The 23477-nt window shown below is 64.0% G+C and overlaps 1 protein-coding gene across 1 annotated transcript; it reads right to left on the reverse strand.

The window, feature by feature from the left end:
- Positions 1 to 690: 690 nt before the first annotated feature.
- LOC117009659 (CAP-Gly domain-containing linker protein 3-like) lies at positions 691 to 23160 on the reverse strand. Its single transcript, XM_033083970.1, has 14 exons — positions 23121 to 23160; positions 20483 to 20623; positions 18774 to 18913; positions 17165 to 17258; positions 14857 to 15018; positions 13917 to 14035; positions 12103 to 12339; positions 8742 to 8877; positions 7317 to 7439; positions 6024 to 6152; positions 4970 to 5093; positions 3777 to 3841; positions 2648 to 2720; positions 691 to 771 (listed from the first exon to the last, which is right to left on the reverse strand). The coding sequence occupies exons 2-14, from the start codon at positions 20613 to 20615 to the stop codon at positions 717 to 719; spliced, it is 1590 nt and encodes a 529-aa protein (XP_032939861.1). The 5' UTR covers positions 20616 to 20623; positions 23121 to 23160; the 3' UTR covers positions 691 to 716.
- Positions 23161 to 23477: the final 317 nt, after the last annotated feature.

A 23477-nucleotide genomic window follows, 5' to 3' on the forward strand; every position in this document is an offset into this window, starting at 1 on the left:
AAATATTTCGGGAATTTGGGGGGCGTGGCGTCGATTCCCAAAAAAAAAAAAAAAAAATTTAAAAATAATAATAATAAAAAAAACTTATCGGAGAAAATTCCAGAAGTGTGAAAAAAAAAAAAAAAATCGGGATTTGGTCCCCAAAATATTCCGGGAATTGGGGGGCGTGGCCTCCGCCCCCCTCAGTTAATTAATTAATTCATTAATTAATGAGTTCCAGAGTGAACACCCCAAAATTAATTTGGGGGGGAGGGGGAGGGGGGGGCTGTGGTCATTTATCCCCATCGCTGTTTTGGGCGGATTTGGCCCCAAATTTGGGTCTGGGGGGGTCCTGGGGGGGTCTGGCCCCTCCCCCATCGCTGATTTCACCCCAAATTTTGGGTCTGGGGGTTCTGGGGGGGTCTCGCCCCTCCCCCATCGCTTTTTCACCCCCAAATTTTGGGTCTGGGGGTTCTGGGGGGGTCTGGCCCCTCCCCCATCGCGGTTTTTTGCAGATTTGGCCCCAAATTTGGGGGAGGGGTCGCACCCAAATCCCCCCCCCCCCCCAGTGCAGAAGGTTCCAGAATGAACAGCCCGGGACGAGGGGGAGGGGACAGGGGGGGACAGGAGGGGACAGGGGGGTCACATCACGTCTCCCCGGGTGGGGGGAGGGGCACCAAGGCACTGGGTGGGGGAGGGGCGGCGGGGGGGGGGGGGAGGGGAGGGGGGAGGGGGGGTTAGGATTGCATCTCGGCCCGGAGCATCCACGGGAACCAGCAGCAGAAGAGTAACCTGGGGACAGGGACAGCGACACCGTGGGGACAGGGACAGGGGACAGCCCCTGGGGACAGGGACAGGGACAGGGACACCGTGGGGACAGGGACATGGGGACAGGGACAGGGGGACAGCCCCTGGGGACAGGGACAGGGGGACAGCCCCTGGGGACAGGGACACCGTGGGGACAGGGACAGGGACAGGGGGACAGCCCCTGGGGACAGAGACACCGTGGGGACAGGGACATCCCCTGGGGACAGGGACAGGGACAGGGGGACAGCCCCTGGGGACAGGGACACCGTGGGGACAGGGACAGGGACAGGGACAGCCCCTGGGGACAGGGACAGGGGGACAGCCCCTGGGGACAGGGACACCGTGGGGACAGGGACAGGGGACAGGGACAGGGACACCCCCCTGGGGACAAGGACATGGTTTGGGGACACCCCCATGGGGACAGGGACAGGGACAGGGACAGGGACACCCCCCTGGGGACAGGGACACCGTGGGGACAGGGACATGGGGACAGGGACAGGGGGACAGCCCCTGGGGACAGGGACAGGGACACCCCCTGGGGACAGGGACACAGGGACACTGTGGGGACAGGGACAGGGGGACAGGGACAGGGACACCCCCCTGGGAACAGGGACACTGTGGGGACAGGGACAGGGGACAGGGACACCCCCCTGGGGACAGGGACACCGTGGGGACATCCCCTGGGGACAGGGACAGGGGACACGGCCTGGGGACACCCCCATGGGGACAAGGACAGGGACACCCCCCTGGGGACAGGGACACCGTGGGGGACAGGGACAGGGACAGGGGGACAGCCCCTGGGGACACGGCCTGGGGACAGGGACACCCCTATGGGGACAAGGACACCGTGGGGCCAAGGACACCCCCCAGGGACAACCCATGGGGACAGGGACACAGCCTGGGGACAGGGACACCGTGGGGACAGGGACATGGGGACAGGGGGACAGGGACATCCCCTGGGGACAGGGACATGGCCTTGGGGACAGGGACATCCCCTGGGGACAGGGACACAGCCTGGGGACAGGGACACCGTGGGGACAGGGACACCCCTATGGGGACAGGGACAGGGGGACAGGGAGACCCTCCCTGGGACAACCCATGGGGACAGGGACACTTCCCTGGGGACAGCGTTGGGACAGGGCCAACCTGAGGTGTGGCAGTGTCCCCTATGTCCCTGTCCTCTCTGTCCCTCTGTCCCCTCTCCATCCCCTGTGTCCCCCCTCTGTCCCCTCTGTGCCACCCCCTGTCCCTGTGTCCCCCCTCTGTCCCCTCTGTCCTTTCTGTGTCCCCCGTGTCCCCTCTGTGTCCCCTGTGTGTCCCCTGTGTCCCTCTGTCCGTGTCCCCCCTGTCCCTGTGTCCCTTCTGTCCCCTGTGTGTCCCCTCTGTCCCTCTGTCCCCTCTGTGTCCCTTCTGTCCCCTCTGCCCCCCCGTCCCTCTGTCCCCTGTGTGTCCCCTCTGTCACCCCTGTCCCTGTGTCCCCTGTGTCCCCTGTGTCCCTTGTGTGTCCCTGTGTCCCCCCTCTGTCCCCCCGTCCCTGTGTCCCCTCTGTCCTCTCTGTGTCCCCTCTGTCCCCTGTGTCCCCTCTGTGTCCCCTCTGTGTCCCCTCTGTGTCCCTCTGTCTGTGTCCCCCCGTCCCTGTGTCCCCTGTGTCCCCTCTGACCGCTCTGTCCCCCCTGTCCCCTGTGTCCCCTGTGTGTCCCCTCCTGTCCCTGTGTGTCCCCTGTGTGTCCCCCCTGTCCTCTGTGTCCCCTTTTTGTCCCCTCCTGTCCCCTGTGTCCCCCGTGTGTCCCCCCTGTCCCCTGTGTCCCCCGTGTGTCCCTACTGTCCCCTGTGTCCCCCCTGTGTCCCCTCCGGTCCCCACCTGGAGAAGGAGCTCTCGGACGTGATGTCCTTGGGGGTTCGCACGGCCGGGAAATTGCGCTTGGGCTGTGACACTGCGGGGACAGAGGGGACAGGGGGGACAGAGGGGACAGAGGGGACAGGGACAGGGGACAGGGACAGGGACAGAGGGGACAGGGACAGAGGGGACAGGGACAGGGGCAGGGGACAGGGACAGGGACAGAGGGGACAGGGACAGAGGGGACAGGGACAGGGACAGAGGGGACAGGGACAGGGACAGAGGGACAGGGACAGGGACAGAGGGGACAGGGACAGGGACAGAGGGACAGAGGGGACAGAGGGGACAGAGGGGACAGGGACAGGGGACAGGGACAGAGGGACAGGGACAGGGACAGGGACAGAGGGGACAGGGACAGGGACAGGGAGGACACAGGGGACAGGGGGACAGAGGGAGCTGTCAATCACTGCCCCACCCAGCTGTCAATCACTGCCCCACCCACCTGTCAATCACAGCCACACCCACCTGTCAATCACTGCCCCACCCAGCTGTCAATCACTGCTACACCCAGCTGTCAATCACTGCCCCACCCAGCTGTCAATCACTGCCACACCCAACTGTCAATCACTGCCCCGCCCAGCTGTCAATCACTGCCCCGCCCACCTGTCAATCACTGCCACACCCAGCTGTCAATCACTGCCACACCCAACTGTCAATCACTGCCCCGCCCAGCTGTCAATCACTGCCCCGCCCACCTGTCAATCACTGCCCCGCCCAGTTGTCAATCACCGCCCCACCCAGCTGTCAATCACTGCCCCACCCAGCTGTCAATCACTGCTACACCCAACTGTCAATCACTGCCCACCCAGCTGTCAATCACTGCCACACCCAACTGTCACTCACAGCCCCGCCCAGCTGTCAATCACAGCCCCACCCAGCTGTCAATCACTGCCTCAGCCAGCTGTCAATCACCGCCCCACCCAGCTGTCAATCACCGCCCCACCCAGCTGTCAATCACCGCCCCACCCAGCTGTCAATCACCGCCCCACCCAGCTGTCAATCACTGCCCCACCCAACTGTCACTCACAGCCCCGCCCAGCTGTCAATCACAGCCCCACCCAGCTGTCAATCACGGCCCTGCCCCGCCCCTCACCTGTGACTGGCTCCGCCTTCTTTTCGGCGCTGCCGTCCCCGGGCTCCTCCTTGGGACCCCCGATCCTGGGGGGACACGGGGACAGGGTGGTACCGGTGCCACCTCAGTGTCCCCTCGGTGTCCCCTCGGTGGCCCCTGTCACCTCCCTGTGACCCCTGTGACCTCTCTGTGACCCCTGTCCCCCCACGTCCCCTCAATGTCCCCCCAAGTCCCCAGCGTCCCCACCATGTCCCCGTCATGTCCCCCCCGTGTCCCCTCCATGTCCCCTCAGGTCCCCCCATGTCCCCAAATGTCCCCGCCGTGTCTCCCCCTGTGTCCCCTCATCTCCTCCCAATGTCCCCAAATGTCCTCGCTGTGTCTCCACAATGTCCCCAATGTCCTCAGATGTGCCCTCGTGTCCCTCCGTGTCCCCCCAATGTCCCCAGTGTCCCCAACTATCCCCCCAGTGTCCCCAATGTCCCCAATGTCCCCAGTCCCCCCAATGTCCCTCAACGTCCCCAATATCCCCAATGTCCCACTCAATCCCCCCAATGTCCCCTCAATGTCCCCCAATCCCCCCACTGTCCCCCCAATGTCCCCATGTCCCCACTGTCCCCACTGTCCCCAATCCCCCCATGTCCCCATGTCCCCCCAGTGTCCCAGTGTCCTCAATGTCCCCACTGTCCCCAATCCCCCCATGTCCCCATGTCCCCCCAGTGTCCCAGTGTCCTCAATGTCCCCAATGTCCCCAATCCCCCCAATATCCCACTGTCCCCCCAATGTCCCCACTGTCCCCAATGTCCCCAATGTCCCCCCAACGTTCCCCAATCCCCCCAATGTCCCCATGTCCCCACTGTCCTCAATGTCCCCTCACTGTCCCCAGTGTCCCCATGTCCCCCCAGTGTCCCCAACGTCCCCAATATCCCCACTGTCCCCAATCCCCTCACTGTCCCCCCAGTGTCCCCGTGTCCCCCCAAATGTCCCCATGTCCCCCCAGTGTCCCCAATGCCCCCAATGTCCCCCCAGTGTCCCCACTGTCCCCCCAATGCCCTCAATGTCCCCAAATCCCCCCAATGTCTCCAATGTCCCAAATCCCCCCAATGTCCCCAATGTCCCCAATCCCCCCCATGTCCCCCATGTCCCCCATTGTCCCCATGTCTCCAATGTCCCCAGCGCCCCCAATGTCCCCCAATGTCCCCCCAGTGTCCCCGCACCTCTGGACGCGGGAGGGCGGAGCGAACACGCCGTGTTTGGGGGCGCAGCTGAAGTAACGAACCCCGAACACGGAGCCGTCGTGTTTGCCCCCCGCAGAGTCCAGCTCCACCCCGAACCAGTACCCTGGGGACAGGGACAGTGAGGGGACAGTGAGGGGACATGGCTACAGTGGGGGGATTGGGGACACTGGGGACAGGGGGATATCAGGGATATTGGGGACACTGGGGACATTGGGGGGACATTGAGGGCATTAGGGACACTGGGGGACATTGGGGACAGTGGAGACAGTGGGGAGATGGGGGAGATTGGGGACATTGGGGACATTGGGGGGATTGGGGACAGTGGGGACATCAGGGACATTGGGCATTGAGGACATGGAGGGACATTGGGGGGATTTGTGACTCTGGGGACATCGGGGACACTGGGGACATCAGGGATATTGGGGACATTGGGGACATTGGGGGGACATGGGGACATTGGGGACAGTGGGGACAGTGGAGACAGTGGAGGGATTGGGGGGACATGGGGACAGGGGGACAGTGGGGACATCAGGGATATTGGGGACACTGGGGACAGTGGGAACAGTGGGGACAGTGGGGGGACACAGGGGGCGTTCCCCAGCCCATGGGGGTCCCAGGGGGTCCCAGGCGGTCTCAGAGGGTCTCAGGGGGTCCCAACCCGGGGGTCTCAGGGGTCCCGGGGGGGTCTCAGGGGATCTCAGGGGGTCTCAGGGGTCCCACCAGGGGATCCCAGATGGTCCCACCCTGGGGGTCTCAGAGGGTCCCAGAGGGTCCCAGGGGATCCCGGGGGTCCCAGGGGGTCCCAGGGGGTCCCAGGGGGTCTCAAGGGGTTCCTGGGGGGTCCCAGGGGGTCCCAGGGGGTACTGAGGGTCTCAGGGGTCCCACCTGGGGATCTCAAGGGGTCTCAGGGGTTCCTGGGGGGTCCCAGAGGGATTCCCGGGGGTCTCAGGGAGGGTCTCAGAGGGTCCCAGGGGGTCTCAGGGGGTCCCAACCCGGGGGTCTCAGGGGGTCCCGGGGGTCCCAGGGGTCTCACCGGGGGCGAAGTCGGTGCGTCCGTAGAATCGAGCGCGGCCCTGGCGCTGCCCGGCCACCAGCACCGCGTCCCCCGGGGCCACGCGCCGGCCCTCGCGGTCCAGCCACGCCCCGGCGCGCTTCCGGGACCCTGGGGGCGGGGCCAGAGTGACCACACCCACCGGGACACACCCTGACCACACCCAGCCACGCCCCGGCCCGCTTCCGGGACCCTGGGGGCGGGGCCGGACTGACCACACCCATCCTGACCACACCCAGCCACACCCGGACACACCCAGCCACGCCCCGGCGCGCTTCTGGGACCCTGGGGGCGGGGCCACACTGACCACACCCACCCTGACCACACCCACACCCAGCCAGCCACGCCCCGGCCCGCTTCCGGGACCCTGGGGGCGGGGCCACGCTGACCACACCCACCGGGACACACCCAGACACACCCAGCCACACCCAGCCACGCCCCCGCGCGCTTCCGGGACCCTGGGGGCGGGGCCACACTGACCACACCCACACTGACCACACCCAGCCACACCCAGCCACACCCAGCCACACCCACACCCACCCTGACCACACCCACACACACCCAGCCACGCCCCCGCACACTTCCGGGACCCTGGGGGCAGGGCCGGACTGACCACACCCACTGGGACACACCCAGCCACACCCCTGGATTTTAAGGAGGGGGTCCCCTGGATTTTGGAGGTCCCTGGATTTGGGGAGGGGTCTACCAGATTTTGGAGAGGGGTCTCTGGGTTATTTTGGGGTCTCAGTAATTTGGGGAGGGGTCTCTGTAATTTGGGGAGGGGTCTCTGGGTTAATTTGGGGAGGGGTCTCTGTAATTTGGGGAGGGGTCTCTGTAATTTGGGGAGGGGTCTCTGGGTTAATTTGGGGAGGGGTCTCTGTAATTTGGGGAGGGGTCTCTGGGTTATTTTGGGGTCTCTGGGTTAATTTGGGGAGGAGTCTCTGTGTTAATTTGGGGAGGGGTCTCTGTGTTAATTTGGGGAGGGGTCTCTGTGTTATTTAATTTGGGGAGGGGTCTCTGTGTTAATTTGGGGAGGGGTCTCTGTGTTATTTAATTTGGGGAGGGGTCTCTGTGTTAATTTGGGGAGGGGTCTCTGTGTTATTTAATTTGGGGAGCGGTCTCTGTGTTAATTTGGGGAGGGGTCTCTGTGTTATTTATTTTGGGGAGGGGTCTCTGTGTTAATTTGGGGAGGGGTCTCTGGGTTATTTTGGGGAGGGGTCTCTGGGTTAATTTGGGGTCTCTGTGTTAATTTGGGGAGGGGTCTCCGGGCCGCACCTCTCTTGTCCTTGCGGGGTTTGTGGGGGGCTCGGGCCGGGGGTCCCGGGGGGCTCGGGGGGGGCGACGGCGCCGGGGGCGGCTCCTCGGCCTTGGAGATCTTGGACACCGAGGCGAAGATACCTGGGACCAGTACGGACCAGTACGGACCAGTATGGACCAGTACGGACCAGTATGGACCAGTATAACCCAGTACGGACCAGTACGGACCAGTACGGACCAGTACGGACCAGTACGGACCAGTATAGACCAGTATAACCCAGCATGGACCAGCATGGACCAGTATGGACCAGTATGGACCAGTATAACCCAGTACGGACCAGTACAGACCAGTACGGACCAGTATGGACCAGTATAACCCAGTACGGACCAGTACGGACCAGTATGGACCAGTATGGACCGGTACGGACCAGTATGGACCAGTATGGACCAACACGGACCAGTATGGACCAGTATGGACCAGTATGGACCAGTATAACCCAGTACAGACCAGTATGGACCAGTATAAACCAGTACAGACCAGTATGGACCAGTACGGACCAGTACGGACCAGTATGGACCAGAATAACCCAGTATGGGCCAGTATGGACCAGTACAGACTGGTATAACCCAGTATGGACCAGTACGGACCAGTATGACCCAGTATAACCCAGTATGGACTGGTCCAGCCCAGTCCAACCCAGGGACAGAGCAGAAATTCCCCCCCTCCCCAAACACATCCAGGGAAGCCCCGCCGGGGGGTCCCGGGGGTCTCAACCCCACCCCAGAGACCCCAGCCCCACCCCAGAGAGTCCTGGGGATCTCAGAGGGTCCCAGCCCCACCCAGAGGGTCCCGGGGGTCCTGAGGGTCCCAGCACCCCCCGGGGGTCCCACCCCAGGGGATCCCGAGGGTCTCAACCCCACCCCAGAGAGTCCCAGAGGGTCCCGAGGGTCCCAGTCCCACCTCGGGGGGTCCCGGCCCCACCTCAGAGGGTCCTGGGGGTCTCAGCCCTAACCTAGAGGGTCTTGGGGGTCCCAGAGGGTCTCAACCCCACCCCAGGGGGTCCTAGCCCCACCCAGAGGGTCTCAGCCCCACCCCAGAGGGTCTCGGGGGTCCCGGAGGGTCTCAACCCCACCCCAGGGGGTCCCAGCCCCACCCCGAGGGTCCCACCCCATCCCGGGGGTCCCAGCCCCACCCCGAGGGTCCCATCCCCACCTCGGGGGGTCTCAACCCCACCCCAGGGGGTCCCAGAGGGTCCCAGCCCCACCCTGGGGGTCCCAGCCCCACCTTGGGGGTCCCGAGGGTCCCAGCCCCACCCCGAGGGTCCCAGCCCCCCCCGGGGGTCTCAGCCCCCCCCCCGAGGGTCCCAGCCCCCCCCGGGGGTCTCAGCCCCCCCCCGAGGGTCCCAGACCCCCCCGGGGGTCGCGGGGGTCGGGGGTCCGTACCCTGTTTGGGGGGGCAGATGAAGTACCGCACCCCCCCCACGCTGCCGTCGTTCTTCCCCTCGGGCTCGTCCAGCTCCACCCCGGCCCACTGCCCGCTGGCGAAGGCCGTGGTGCCACAGAACCTCAGCGTGCCCACCTGGGGACAGGGGACACACCTGGTGACACCGGGGTGACACCTGAACCCCAAAAATCCCCACCCCAAAAATCCCCACCCCAAAAATCCCCACCCCAAAATATCCACGCAAAAAAAATCCCAAAAATCCCAAACTCCCAAATCCTCCTGAGTCCCCTCACAGGCCATGGTGCCACAGAACCTCAGCGTGCCCACCTGGGACAGGGGACACCGGGGTGACACCGGGGTGACACCTGAACCCCAAAAATCCCCACAAAAAAATCCCCAGCCCAAAAATCCCCACCTCAAAGTACCCCTGAACCCCAAAATAAACCCACCAAAAAAATCCCAAACCGCAAAAATCTCAAACCCCAAAAATCCCAAACCCCAAAATCCTCCTGAGTGCCCTCCCAGGCCGTGGTGCCACCAAACCTGGGGACAGGGACACACCTGGGGACAGGGGACACACCTGGGTGACACCTGAACCCCAAAAATCCCCACCCCAAAAATCCCCTGAACCCCAAAATAAACACACAAAAAAAATCCCAAATCCCAAACCCCAAATCCTCCTGAGTCCCCTCCCAGGCCGTGGTGCCACAGAACCTCAGCGTGCCCACCTGGGGACAGGGACACCGGGGTGACACCGGGGTGACACCTGAACCCCAAATCATCACCCCAAAAAAAATCCCACCCCAAAAATCCCCACCCCAAAATATCCACACAAAAAAATACCACACCCCAAAATGCCAAACCCCAAAATCCTCCTGAGTCCCCTCACAGGCCGTGGTGCCACCAAACCTGGGGACAGGTACACACCTGGGGACAGGGACACACCTGGGTGACACCGGGGTGACACCTGAACCCCAAATCATCCCCCTAAAATAAACCCACAATTCCCAAAAATCCCCTTGAACCCCAAAATAAACCCACAAAAAAAATCCCAACCCCCAAAATCCTCCTGAGTGCCCTCCCAGGCCGTGGTGCCACAGAACCTCAGCGTGCCCACCTGGGGACAGGGGACACCGGGGTGACACCGGGGTGACACCTGGACCCCAAAAATCCCCACCCCAAAATACCCCTGAACCCCAAAATATCCACACAAAAAAAATCCCAAACCCCAACAATCCCAAACCCCAAAATCCTCCTGAGTCCCCTCACAGGCCGTGGTGCCACAGAACCTCAGGGTCCCCACCTGGGGACAGGGGACATCGGGGTGACACCGGGGTGACAAAAATCCCCACCCCAAAATACCCCTGAACCCCAAAATAAACCCACAAAAAAAATCCCAAACCCCAAAAATCTCAAACCCCAAAAATCCCAAACCCCAAAATCCTCCTGAGTCCCCTCACAGGCCGTGGTGCCACAGAACCTCAGGGTCCCCACCTGGGGACAGGGGACACCGGGGTGACACCTGAACCCCAAATCATCACCCCAAAATAAACCCACAACTCCCAAAAATCCCAAACCCCAAAAATCCCCACCCCAAAATATCCACACAAAAAAAATCCCAAAAATCCCAAACTCCCAAAATCCTCCTGAGTCCCCTCACAGGCCGTGGTGCCACCAAACCTGGGGACAGGGACACACCTGGGGACAGGGACACACCTGGGTGACACCGGGGTGACACCTGAACCCCAAATCCTGGCAGGCTCTGAGGCTCTGGGGGTGGCACGGGGTGACAGAGAGGGACATGGGGTGACACTGGGGGTGACACAGGTGACACGGGGCGAGTTTGCGGTCACACAGGTGACACACAGGTGACACAGGTGACACAGGTGGTGACATAGGGTGACACAGAGTGGCTCTGGGTGACACAGGTTTGGTGTGACACAGGGGGTGACACAGGTGACACACAGGTGACACACAGGTCACCTCTGGGGTCACACAGAGGGGTCTGAGGGGACAGGCGGTGACAGAGAGAGACATGGGGTGACACAGGTGACACAGGGTGGGTTTGGGGTCACACAGGTCACACAGGTGACACCGGTGGTGACACGGAGTGGCTCTGAGTGACACAGGTGACACTGGGTGGGTTTGGGGTGACACAGGTGACCTCTGGGGTGACACTGAGGGTCTGGGGGTGACACAGGGTGAAAAGAGAGGGACATGGGGTGACACTGCGTGACACTGAGTGACACTGGGTGGGTTTGGGGTCACACAGGTGACACAGGTAGTGACACAGACTGGGTCTGGGTGACACAGGTGACACAGGGCGGGTTTGGGGTCACACAGCTGACACACAGGTGACACAGGTGACACTGGGTTCCCACCTTGTCGCTGTCCAGCCGCACCCCCAGGCACAGCAGCACCAGGGTGACACAGGGGATGGGTTTGGTGACACACAGGTGACACACAGGTGACACAGGTGACACAGGTGACACAGGTGACACATGGGGCGGGTTTGGGGTCTTACAGGTGACACAGGGGGCGGGTTTGGGGTCACACAGGTGACGCGGGGCAGGATTGGGGTGACATGGGGTGGGTTTGGTGACACACAGGGTGGGTTTGGTGTGACACAGGTGACACACAGGTGACACACAGGTGACACAGGTGACACACAGGTGACACAGCACCCACCTTTCCGCTGTCCAGGCGCACCCTGTCCCCCAGCTGCAGCCCCAGGCACAGCAGCATGAGGGTGACACAGGGAGTGACACAGGTGACACACAGGGCGGGTTTGGGGTCACACAGGTGACACAGGTGACAAAGGGGGTCACACAGGATGGGTTTGGGGTCACACAGGTGACACACAGGTGACACAGGTGACACATGGGGTGGGTTTGGTGTCACACAGATGACACAGGTGACACAGGCAGAAGGTTTGGGGTCACACAGGTGACGCGGGGCAGGGTTGGGGTCACACAGGGCGGGTTTGGTGTGACACAGGTGACACAGGTGACACATGGGGTGGGTTTGGGGTGACACAGGTGACACAGGTGACACAGGTGACCCAACTTACTGCTGTCCAGCTGCAGCCCCAGGCACAGCAGCATGAGGGTCCCCGGCAGGTTGTCGTAGTTGGGCAGGGTGACACAGGGGGTGACACAGGGCGGGTTTGGTGACACAGGTGACACACAGGTGACACAGGTGACACAGCACCCACCTTTCCGCTGTCCAGGCGCACCCTGTCCCCCAGCTGCAGCCCCAGGCACAGCAGCATGAGGGTCCCCGGCAGGTTGTCGTAGTTGGGCAGGGTGACGCGGGGCAGGGTTGGTGACACACAGGTGACACAGGTGACACAGTACCCACCTTCCCGCTGTCCAGGCGCACCCTGTCCCCCAGCTGCAGCCCCAGGCACAGCAGCATCAGTGTCCCCGGCAGGTTGTCGTAGTTGGGCAGGGTGACGCGGGGCAGGCTGCAGCTCAGCGGCACCGCGTCCAGCAGCAGCCGCCGCAGCTCCCGCGCAGCCTCGGCCGCCTCGGCCCGGTCCAGGGCCATGTCCGTGGGGTCCGGAACCACCTCGGCCGCCACCTGGCCCTTGCTGTTCTGGGGGGGCAACGGGGGGAGCCAAGGGGGTGGTCACGGGGGGGTGGTGGGTGGGGGTTTGGGGTGATTTTGGGGTGGTTCTGGGGTGGTTCTGGAATGGCCTCAAATGGTTCTGGGTGGTTCTGGGTGATTTTGGGGTGGTTCTGGAATAGCCATGGGTGGTTCTGAGTGATTCTGGGGTGGTTCTGGGGTGGTTTTGGGTGATTCTGGGGTGGTTCTGGGGTGGTTTTGGGTGATTCTGGGGTGGTTCTGGATGACTCTGGGGTGATTCTGGGGTGGTTCTAGATGGTTCCAGTTGGTTCTGGATGGTTCTGGGATGGGTATGGGTGGCCAGGGGTGGTTCTGGGCTGGGTATGGGGTGGTTCTAGGGGGGGTATGGGGTGGTTCTGGGGTAGTTTTGGGGTGGTTCTGGATGTTTCTGGGGTGGTTCTGGGGTGGTTCTGAATGGTTCTGGGGTGGTCATGGGTGATTTTTGGGTGGTTCTAGATGTTTCTGGGGTGGTTATGGGGTCGTTCTGGACGGATCTGGGTGATTTGGGGATGTTTCTGGGGTAGTTGTGGGTGATTTTGGAGTGGTTCTGGATGGTTCTGGATGATGCTGGAGTGACCAGGGGTGGTTCTGGGTGGTTTTGGGGGGGTTCTGGATGGTTCTGGGCAGGTTCTGGGTGATTTTGGGGTGGTTTTGGGTGATTTTGATGTGTTTCTGGGATGGTTCTGGATGGTTCTGGGGTGATTCTGGGTGTCCAGGGGTGATTTTGGGGTGCTCAGTGGTGGTTCTGGGGTGATTCTGGGGTGGTTCTGGATGGTTCTGGAATGGCCTCAGGTGGTTCTAGATGGTTCTGGGGTGGTTCTGGATGGTTCTGGGGTGGCCACGGGTGGTTCTGGATGGTTCTGGAGTAGCCAGGGGTGGTTCTCCGTGTTCCAGGAGATAATACACACCCCAAACCCCAAATCCCGAACCCCCCCGGACCCCCCCAAATCCCCTCAAAATCCCCGACCACCCCCAGACCCCAAAATCCCCCCCCAAATCCCCCAAAATCTCTGATTTCCCCCAAAATCCCCCAAAATCCCCGAGCCCCCCGAAGCCCCCAGACCCAATTCCCCCGTACCCTCAGGGCGGGGTCGGCCCCGTGCTCCAGCAGGCACCGCATGGTCCCAAACCCCAAATCTCTGATTTCCCCCAAATTCCCCCAAATCCTCCAAATCTCCCCAAAATCCCCGAGCCCCCCCGAAGCCCCCAGACCCAAATCCCCCCCAAAATCCCCTCAGGGCAGGGTCAGCCCCGAGCTCTAGCAGGAACCGCATGGTCCCAAACCCCAAATCCCCCCCAAAATCCCCCAAAATCTCTGATTTCCCCCAAAATCTCTGATTTCCCCCAAAATCCCCGAGCCCCCCGAAGCCCCCAGACCCAAAAATCCCCCCGTACCCTCAGGGCGGGGTCTGCCCCGTGCTCCAGCAGGCACCGCATGGTCCCAAACCCCAAAATCCCCCCCAAAATCCCCCAAAATCTCTGATTTCACCCAAATCTCCGAGCTGCCCCGAGACCCCCTGAAGCCCCCAGACCCAATTCCCCCGTACCCTCAGGGCGGGGTCCGCCCCGTGCTCCAGCAGGCACCGCACCGCCCCCAGGCACAGGTTGGAGGCCGCGATGTGCAGCGCGGTGCCGTGGCTGAAATCGCTGCAGGTCGAGTGAAGAACTGCGGGGGATTGGGGAAACTGAGGCACGGGGGACCCCAAAAATGAGGGGGGGGGGGTGGTGGTGCAGGGGGGTCCCAAAAAATTACTGGGATTGCAAAAAATCCGGGGGGAAACTGAGGCACGGCCAGAGGGGAAAGCTCAAAAATATAAAAATAGGAGGGGGAAACTGAGGCACGGGGCATGGGGGGGTCCCCAAAAATTCGGAGACCCCAAAACCCGGGGGGAAACTGAGGCACGGCAAGGGGGAAAGCTCAAAAATATAAAAATAGAAGGGGAAACTGAGGCACGGGGCATGGGGGGGGGGTCCCAAAAACTCCGGGGATCCCAAAATCAGAGGGGAAACTGAGGCACGGCAAGGGGAGACCCCCAGAAACGCCAAAAACTCCGGGGATCCCAAAAAATCCGGGGGGAAACTGAGGCACGACCAGGGGGAAAGCTCAAAAATACCAAAATAGGAGGGGAAACTGAGGCACAGGGCATGGGGGGCACCCCAAAAACTCCCGGACCCCAAAACCAGAGGGGAAACTGAGGCACGGGGTATGGGGGGGTCCCCAAAAACTCGGGGGATCCCAAAAAACAGAGGGGAAACTGAGGCAGGGGACACGGGGGGGGTCCCCAAAACCCCCGGGGGGGATCCCCAAAATGACAGAGCCGGAGCAGGGTTGGGATGAGCTCGGGGACATCAAACAGGGCTTGGGGACATCCCGCCCTCCCTGGGGATTTTGGGGTGTCACTCCCGATTTTGGGGTGTCATTCCCGATCCGGGGGTGTCATTCCCGATCCGGGGGGGTCAGTGAATATTTCGGGGTGCCCCCCTGACCTCGGGGGGCCGCGGCGCGCAGCAGGGTGCGGATGAGCTCGGGCACATCGAAGTAGGCGGCGTAGTGCAGCGCGTTCATGTGAGTCCAGCGGCTGCGCAGCCCCGCGTCACCGCCGAGCGCCAGCAGCCGGGTGGACAGACGGACAGCGGCCGCGGGGTCACCTGGGGACATTGGGGACATTGGGGACATTGGGGACACCCCGCGTCACCGCCGAGCGCCAGCAGGCGGGTGGACAGACGGACAGCGGCGGCAGGGTCACCTGGGGACATTGGGGACATTGATAGGGACACCCCGCGTCACCCCCGAGGGCCAGCAGGCGGGTGGACAGACGGACAGCGGCCGCGGGGTCACCTGGGGACAGTGGGGACATTGGGGACATTGGGGACATTGGGGACAGGGACAGACGGACAGCGGCCGCGGGGTCACCTGGGGACATTGATAGGGACACCCCGCGTCACCGCCGAGCGCCAGCAGGCGCGTGGACAGACGGACAGCGGCCGCGGGGTCACCTGGGGTGACAATGGGACATTGGGGACATTGGGGACAGGGACAGACGGACAGCGGCCGCGGGGTCACCTGGGGACATTGATAGGGACATTGGGGACACTAAGGACACCCCGCGTCACCGCCGAGCGCCAGCAGCCGGGTGGACAGACGGACAGCGGCCGCGGGGTCACCTGGGGACAGTGGGGACATTGGGGACAGGGACAGACGGACAGCGGCCGCGGGGTCACCTGGGGACAGTGGGGACATTGGGGACAGGGACAGACGGACAGCGGCCGCGGGGTCACCTGGGGACATTGGGGACACCCCGCGTCACCCCCGAGGGCCAGCAGGCGGGTGGACAGACGGACAGCGGCCGCGGGGTCACCTGGGGACAGTGGGGACATTGGGGACATTGGGGACATTGGGGACAGGGACAGACGGACAGCGGCCGCGGGGTCACCTGGGGACATTGATAGGGACACCCCGCGTCACCGCCGAGCGCCAGCAGGCGCGTGGACAGACGGACAGCGGCCGCGGGGTCACCTGGGGTGACAATGGGACATTGGGGACATTGGGGACAGGGACAGGGACACCCCGCGTCACCCCCGAGCGCCAGCAGCCGGGTGGACAGATGGACAGCGGCCGCGGGGTCACCTGGGGACAGTGGGGACATGGACAGGGACACTAAGGACACCCCGCGTCACCCCTGAGCGCCAGCAGGCGGGTGGACAGACGGACAGCGGCTGCGGGGTCACCTGGGGTGACAATGGGACAGTGGGGACATTGGGGACATGGACAGACACAGGGACAGACGGACAGCGGCCGCGGGGTCACCTGGGGACAGTGGGGACATTGGGGACACAGGATTGTCCCTGTCCTTGTCACCCACCAACGCCGTGCGCCCCGGCCTTGGGGACACCCTGAGGACACTGGGGACATTGGGGACACTGTCCCTGTCCCTGTCCCTGTCCCTGTGACCCACCGATGCCGTGCGCCCCGGCCTTGGGGACATTGGGGACACTCTGGGGACACTGGGGATATTGAGGACAGGGGGTGGCCCTGTCCCTGTCCCTGTCCCTGTCCCCGTCACCCACCGACGCCGTGCGCCCCGGCCTTGGGGACACTCTGGGGACACCCTGGGGACATTTTGGACACTGGGGACATTGGGGACATTGGGGACAGGGGTGTCCCTGTGACCCACCGACGCCGTGCGCCCCAGCCTTGGGGACATTGAGGACAGGGGGTGGCCCTGTCCCTGTCACCCACCCACGCCGTGCGCCCCGGCCTTGGGGACACCCTGGGGACATTGCGGACACCCTGGGGACACAGGACTGTCCCTGTCCCCATCACCCATTGACGCCGTGCGCCCCAGCCTTGGGGACACTGGGGACATTGGGGACACCCTGGGGACACTGGGGGTGACCCTGTCCCTGTCCCTGTCCCTGTCCCCGTCACCCACCGACGCCGTGCGCCCGGGCCTTGGGGACACCCTGAGGACATTGGGGACACCCTGAGGACATTGGGGACATTGGGGACATGGTGTCCCCGTCACCCACCGACGCCGTGGGCCCCGGCCTTGGGGACACTGGGGACACCCTGAGGACTCTGGGGACACTGGGGACACTGGGGGTGTCCCTGTCACCCACCGACGCCGTGCGCCCCGGCCTTGGGGACACCCTGGGGACACTGGGGACACAGGGATGGCCCTGTCCCTGTCCCTGTCCCTGTCACCCACCGACGCCGTGCACCCCGGCCTTGGGGACATTGAGGACACCCTGGGGACATTGGGGACATTGGGGACAGGGTGTCACTGTCACCCACCGACGCCGTGCGCCCCGGCCTTGCAGGCGTAGTGCAGCAGGGTCATGTCCGTCAGCCCGTCCCGATCGTCCACGTGGCAGCCGCGCCGCAGGATCTGTCACCACAGTGTCACCGGGGTCACCAGGGTCACCTCGGTGTCACCGGGGTCACCCCAGGGTCACCTCAGTATGACCAGGGTCACCTCAGTGTCACCAAAGACACCTCAGTGTCACCTCAGGGTCACCTCAGTGTCACCAGGGTCACCTCAGTGTCACCGGGGTCACCTCAGTGTCACCTCAGGGTGACGAGGGTCACCTCAGTGTCACCAGGGTCACTTCAGTGTCACCAAAGACACCTCAGTGTCACCTCAGGGTCACCTCAGTGTCACCAGGGTCACCTCAGTGTCACCGGGGTCACCTCAGGGTCACCAGGGTCACTTCAGTGTGACCAGGGACACCTCAGGGTCACCAGGGTCACCAGGGACACCAGGGACACCTCAGTGTGACCAGGGTCACCTCAGAGCCACCAGTGTCACCTCAATGTCACCTCAGTGTGACCAGGGTCACCTCAATGTCACCTCAGTGTGACCAGGGTCACCAGGGACACCTCAGTGTCACCAGGGTTATCCCAGGGTCACTTCAGTGCCACCAGGGTCACCCCAGTGTCACCTCAGGGTCACCAGGGTCATCCCAGGGACACCAGGATCACCTCAGTGTCACCTCAGTGTCACCTCAGTGTGACCAGGGACACCTCAGGGTCACCTCAGGGTCACCCCAGGGTCACCAGGGTCACCCCAGGGTCACCTCAGTGTGACCTCAGTGTGACCTCAGTGTGATCAGGGACACCTTAGTGTCACCTCAATGTCACCAGGGGTCACCCCAGTGTCACCTCAGGGTCACCCTGGTGACACCCAGGATTCCCCAAACCCCTTCAGCACCCCTCAAACACCCCCAGCACCCCTCTAACCCCCCCAGGACCCCCCCAAACCCCTTCAGAACACCCCCAAACCCCTTCAGGACCCCCCAAACTCTCTCAGCCCCCCCAGGACTCCTCAAACCCTCCCCAGGACCCCCTCTAACCCCCTCAGCCCCCCCCCAGGACCCCCCAGAACCCCCCCAGGACTGCTCTAATCCCCCCAGGACCCCCCAAACTCTCTCAACACCCCCCCCAGGACCCCTCTAACCACCTCAGGACCCCCTCAAATCCCTCAGGACCCCCCTAAACCCTCTCAGGACACCCCCAGAACCCCCCCAAACCCCTTCAGCACCCCTCAAATTCCCCCAGGATCCCTTCAGGACCCTCCCAGGATCCCCCCAAGACCCCCCAGCCCCCTCAGAACCCCCCCAAACTCTCTCAGCACCCCCCAGGACACATCCAGGACCCCCCTAGGACTCCCCAAACCCCTTCAGGTCCCCCTCCAAGCCCCCCAGCCCCACCCCGGACCCCCCTCAGGACCCCTCAAACTCCCCCAGGACCCCCCCAAACCCCTTCGAGCCCCCCCCAGGACCCTCAAATCCCCCCCAAACCCCCTCTGGACCCCTCAAACCCCCCCAGAACCCCCCCAAACTCTCTCAGCATCCCCCCAGGACCCCCCAAACCCCCCCAGGACCCCCCAGGACCCGGTGCCCACCTCGTTGCCGATGACATCCACGCTGTGCTGCACCTGCGGCACCCACTGGCGCAGGATGGCGAAGAGCTGCGGCACCGTGGTGCGCGGGTCCAGCAGGATCTCCCGGCACGCCGCGTCGTTGGGGTCAAAGAAGGTGAAAGCTGGGGGGGGGGACACGGGGGGACACGGGGGGGACACGGGGGGACACGGGGGGGACACCCCAGAAATGCTCAGCCCAGGATCAGCCAGCACAGAAACCCCCAGACCCACCCCGGGCATTTTTGGGGGGTCCCAAACGGGATTTTGTGACCTTGGGGGATCCCTGTGTCACTTAGGGGGGTCTCTGTGTCACCTGGAGGGGTCTTTGTCACCTGGAGGGGTCTTTGTCACCTGGGGGAGGTCGTTGTCACCTGGGGGTCACACCCCAGAAATGCTCAGCCCGGGATCAGGCAGCACAGAAACCCCCAGACCCATCCTGGGCATTTTTGGGGGGTCCCCACAAGGGTTTTGTGTCCTGGGGAGGGGTCTCTGTGTCCTGAGGGGGTCTGTGTCACCTAGAGAGGGTCTCTGTCACCTGGGGGTGTCGTTGTCACCTGGGGGGGTCACACCCCAGAAATGCTCAGCCCGGGATCAGCCAGCACAGAAACCCCCAGACCCATCCTGGGCATTTTTGGGGGATCCCCACAGGGGTTTTGTGTCCTGGGGAGGGGTCTCTGTGTCACCTAGAGGGGGTCTCTGTCACTTGGGGGAGGGTCCCTGCCACCTGGGGGGGTCGTTGTCACCTGGGGGGGGTCACACCTCAAAAATGCTCAGCCCAGGATCAGGCAGCACAGAAACCCCCAGACCCATCCTGAGCATTTTTGGAGGGTCCCCACTTGGGTTTTGTGTCCTGGGGAGGGGTCTCTGTGTTCTGAGGGGGGTCTCTGTCATTTGGGGGGTGGTCTCTGTCACCTGGAGGGTCCCTGTCACCTGGGGGGGTCACACCCCAGAAATGCTCAGCCTGGGATCAGCCAGCACAGAAACCCCCAGACTCATCCTGGGCATTTTTGGGGGGTCCCCACAGGGGTTTTGTGTCCTGGGGAGGGGTCTGTGTGTCACCTAGGGAGGGTCCCTGCCACCTGAGGGTGTCATTGTCACTTGGGGGAGGGTCCCTGTGTCACCTGGGGGGTCACACCCCAGAAATGCTCAGCCTGGGATCAGCCAGCACAGAAACCCCCAGACCCACCCCGGGCATTTTTGGGGGGTCCCCACGGGGGTTTTGTGTCCTGGGGAGGGGTCTGTGTGTCACCTAGGGAGGGTCTCTGTCACCTGGGGGTGTCATTGTCACCTGGGGGGTGTCGTTGTCACCTGGGGGGTCACACCCCAGAAATGCTCAGCCCGGGATCAGCCAGCACAGAAACCCCCAGACCCATCCTGGGCATTTTTGGGGGGTCCCCAGTGGGGATTTGTGTCCTGGGGAGGGGTCTCTGTGTCCTGAGTGGGTCCCATTTTGGGGAGGGGTCCCATTTTGGGGAGAAGTCCCATTTTGGGGAGGGGTCCCAATTTGGGGAGGGGTCTCACCGTAGTCCTTGGGCAGGGGGGCGGGGGCTGCAGGATGAACCAGGGGCTGGGGGAGGGTCCCGTTTATTTTGGGGAGGGGTCTCACCGTAGTCCTTGGGCAGGGGGGCGGGGGCTGCAGGATGAACCAGGGGCTGGGGGAGGGTCCCGTTTATTTTGGGGAGGGGTCTCACCGTAGTCCTTGGGCAGGGGGGCGGGGGCTGCAGGATGAACCATCGGCTTCTTGCGCCGCTCCACCACCGGGCTGGGCGGGTCTGGGGGCGGCGTCCCCCCCGCAGGGGGGTCCCCCCCGCGCTCCTTGGTCATGGCGAGGCCTGGGGGGGGGGGACAGGGGGGGTCTGGGGGCGTTGGAGACCCCTCCTCAGTCTGAGGGGGTGAGGGGGTGGGGGAATGGGGAGGGGGAAATGGGATTGGGGAGGGGGCGACACTGGGGACAGGGATTGGGGAGGGGACGACACCGGGATGGGGGATGGGGAAATGGGGAGGGGGCGACACTGGGATGGGGAGGGGGAATGGGGAGGGGGCGACACTGGGACGGGGAGGGGGCGATTCTGGGATGGGGACAGGGAATGGGGAGGGGGCGACACTGGGGACAGGGATTGGGGAGGGGGCGACTCTGGGGACAGGGATTGGGGAGGGGGCGACACTGGGGACAGGGATTGGGGAGGGGGCGACACTGGGATGGGGGACAGCGATTGGGGAGGGGGCGACACTGGGGACAGGGATTGGGGAGGGGGTGGCACTGGGATGGGGACAGGGAATGGGGAGGGGGCGACACCGGAATGGGGAGGGGGAATGGGGAGGGGGCGACTCTGGGGACAGGGAATGGGGAGGGGGCGACACCGGGATGGGGGATGGGGAAATGGGGAGGGGGTGACACTGGGATGGGGGACAGGGACTGGGGAGGGGGCGACACTGGGGAAAGGGATTGGGGAAGGGGACACTGGGATGGGGAGGGGGAACAGGGATGTGTCCCGGGAATGGGGAGGGGTCCCCGGGATGCGGAGGGGACAGGAATGGGGAGGGGGCCACAGGAATGGGGAGGGGGCTCCGGGATACCGGGGGAAATCGGGATACTGGGAGCGACTGGGATACTGGGAGGGACCGGGATGGGGATGAAGGGGGGGCCTGGCTGGGGGTCCCGGGGATGGGGAGGGGTCCCTGGGATGAGGAGGGGTCCCAGCAATGCGGATGTGCCCCAGAATTGGGGAGGGGTCCCCGGGATGCGATGGGGACACGAATGGGGAGGGGGCTCCGGGATACTGGGGGAAATCGGGATACCGGGACTGGGATACTGGGAGGGACTGGGATGGGGATGAAGGGGAGGCCTGGCACGGGGTCCCCGGGAATGGGGAGGGGTCCCAGCAATGTGGATGTACCCCAGAAATGGGGAGGGGTCCCCGGGATGCGATGGGGACAGGAATGGGGAGGGGGCTCCGGGATACTGGGGGAAATCGGGATACTGGGAGGGACTGGGATGGGGAGCACCGGGATGAAGGGGGAGACTGGCTGGGGGTCTCCGCGATGGTGAGGGGTCCCCGGCAATGAGGATGTACCCCAGAAATGGGGAGGGGTCCCCGGGATGCGATGGGAACAGGGATGGGGAGGGGGCTCCGGGATATTGGGGGAAATCGGGATACCGGGAGCGACTGGGATACTGGGAGGGACCGGGATGGGGATGGGGAGCACCGGGATGAAGGGGGGGCCTGGCAGGGGGTCCCCGGGATGGGGAGGGGTCCCCGGGATGGGGAGGGGTCCCGGTAATGCGGATGTACCCCAGAATTGGGGAGGGGTCCCCGGGAATGGGGATGTGCCCCAGAAATGGGGAGGGGTCCCCGGCAATGGGGAGGGGGCAGGGATGGGGAGGGGGCTCCGGGATACTGGGGGAAATCGGGATACCGGGACTGGGATACTGGGAGGGACCGGGATGGGGATGAAGGGGGGACCTGGCTGGGGGTCTCGGGGATGGGGAGGGGTCCCCGGGATGGGGAGGGGTCCCGGCAATGCGGATGTACCCCAGAATTGGGGAGGGGTCCCCGGGATGCGATGGGGACAGGAATGGGGAGGGGGCTCCGGGATGCAGGAGAGGATGGAGATGCTGGGAGGGACGGGGATGGGGATGAAGGGGGGGCCTGGCTGGGGGTCCCCGCGATGGGGAGGGGTCCCTGAAATGGGGAGGGGTCCCGGCAATGTGGATGTACCCCAGAATTGGGGAGGGGTCCCCAGGAATGTGGATGTACCCCAGAATTGGGGAGGGGGCTCCGGGATACAGGGGAGGATGGAGATGCTGGGAGGGACCGGGATGGGGATGGGGATGAAGGGGGGCCTGGTTGGGGGTCCCGGGATGGGGAGGGGTCCCTGAAATGGGGAGGGGTCCCGGCAATGTGGATGTGCCCCAGAACTGGGGAGGGGTCCCCGGGATGCGATGGGGACACGAATGGGGAGGGGGCTCCGGGATGCAGATGAGGATGGAGATGCTGGGAGGGACCGGGATGGGGATGAAGGGGGGGCCTGGGGAGGGGTCCCCGCGATGGGGAGGGGTCCCTGAAATGGGGAGGGGTCCCGGCAATGCGGATGTACCCCAGAATTGGGGAGGGGTCCCCGGGATGCCGCCCCCTCCCCCGCCGGGGCCGGGCCGGGCCCGAGGGATGCGCAGGGAGCGCGGCCGGGGATGGCGAGGCCGGGGCGGGGCTGAAGGACCGGGGGGACACCGGGAGCGACCCCCCCGCCCCCCCACGGGGTGAAACCGGTACCGACCCCCCCCCAAATTCCCAAATTCCGCCCCCTCCCCTCCCCTCCCCCCCCCGGTACCGGCGGGTCCGCGGCCGCGGGATGGGCCCGGCGCAGTGCGCGTGCGCGGAAAGCAGGGGGCGGGGCCTGGGCAGGGGAGGGGGTGGGGCTTGGGGCGGGGGGCGTGGCCAAGGGGGCTGGGGGGTGGGGGGCTATGGGGGATATAGGGGGATATAGGGGAGCTATAAAGGATATACGGGATATAGGGGGTATAAGGGGGATATAGGGGGATATGGGGGCTATAGGGGATATAGGGGGTATGGAGATAAGGAGGCTAAGGGGGATATAGGGGATATAAAGGATGTAGGAGCTATAGGGGATGTGGTCTATGAGAGTATGGGGAGTATGGAGGATATAGGGGATGGGGGGCTATAGGCG

The sequence above is a fragment of the Catharus ustulatus genome, chromosome 34 (genome assembly GCF_009819885.2).
Source record: "Catharus ustulatus isolate bCatUst1 chromosome 34, bCatUst1.pri.v2, whole genome shotgun sequence".
Taxonomy (NCBI): Eukaryota; Metazoa; Chordata; class Aves; order Passeriformes; family Turdidae; genus Catharus; species Catharus ustulatus.

Coding starts and splice junctions, on each gene's coding strand:
- LOC117009659 (XM_033083970.1), bottom strand. CDS start 20,615: ATGACCAAGGAGCGCGGGGGGGACCCCCCTGCGGGGGGGACGCCGCCC. Junction 6,153..7,316: donor ACCCCGCAAGGACAAGAGAG/GTGCGGCCCGGA, acceptor CCCCGCCCCCAG/GGTCCCGGAAGCGCGCCGGG. Junction 772..2,647: donor TCCGAGAGCTCCTTCTCCAG/GTGGGGACCGGA, acceptor CCCTGTCCCCAG/GTTACTCTTCTGCTGCTGGT.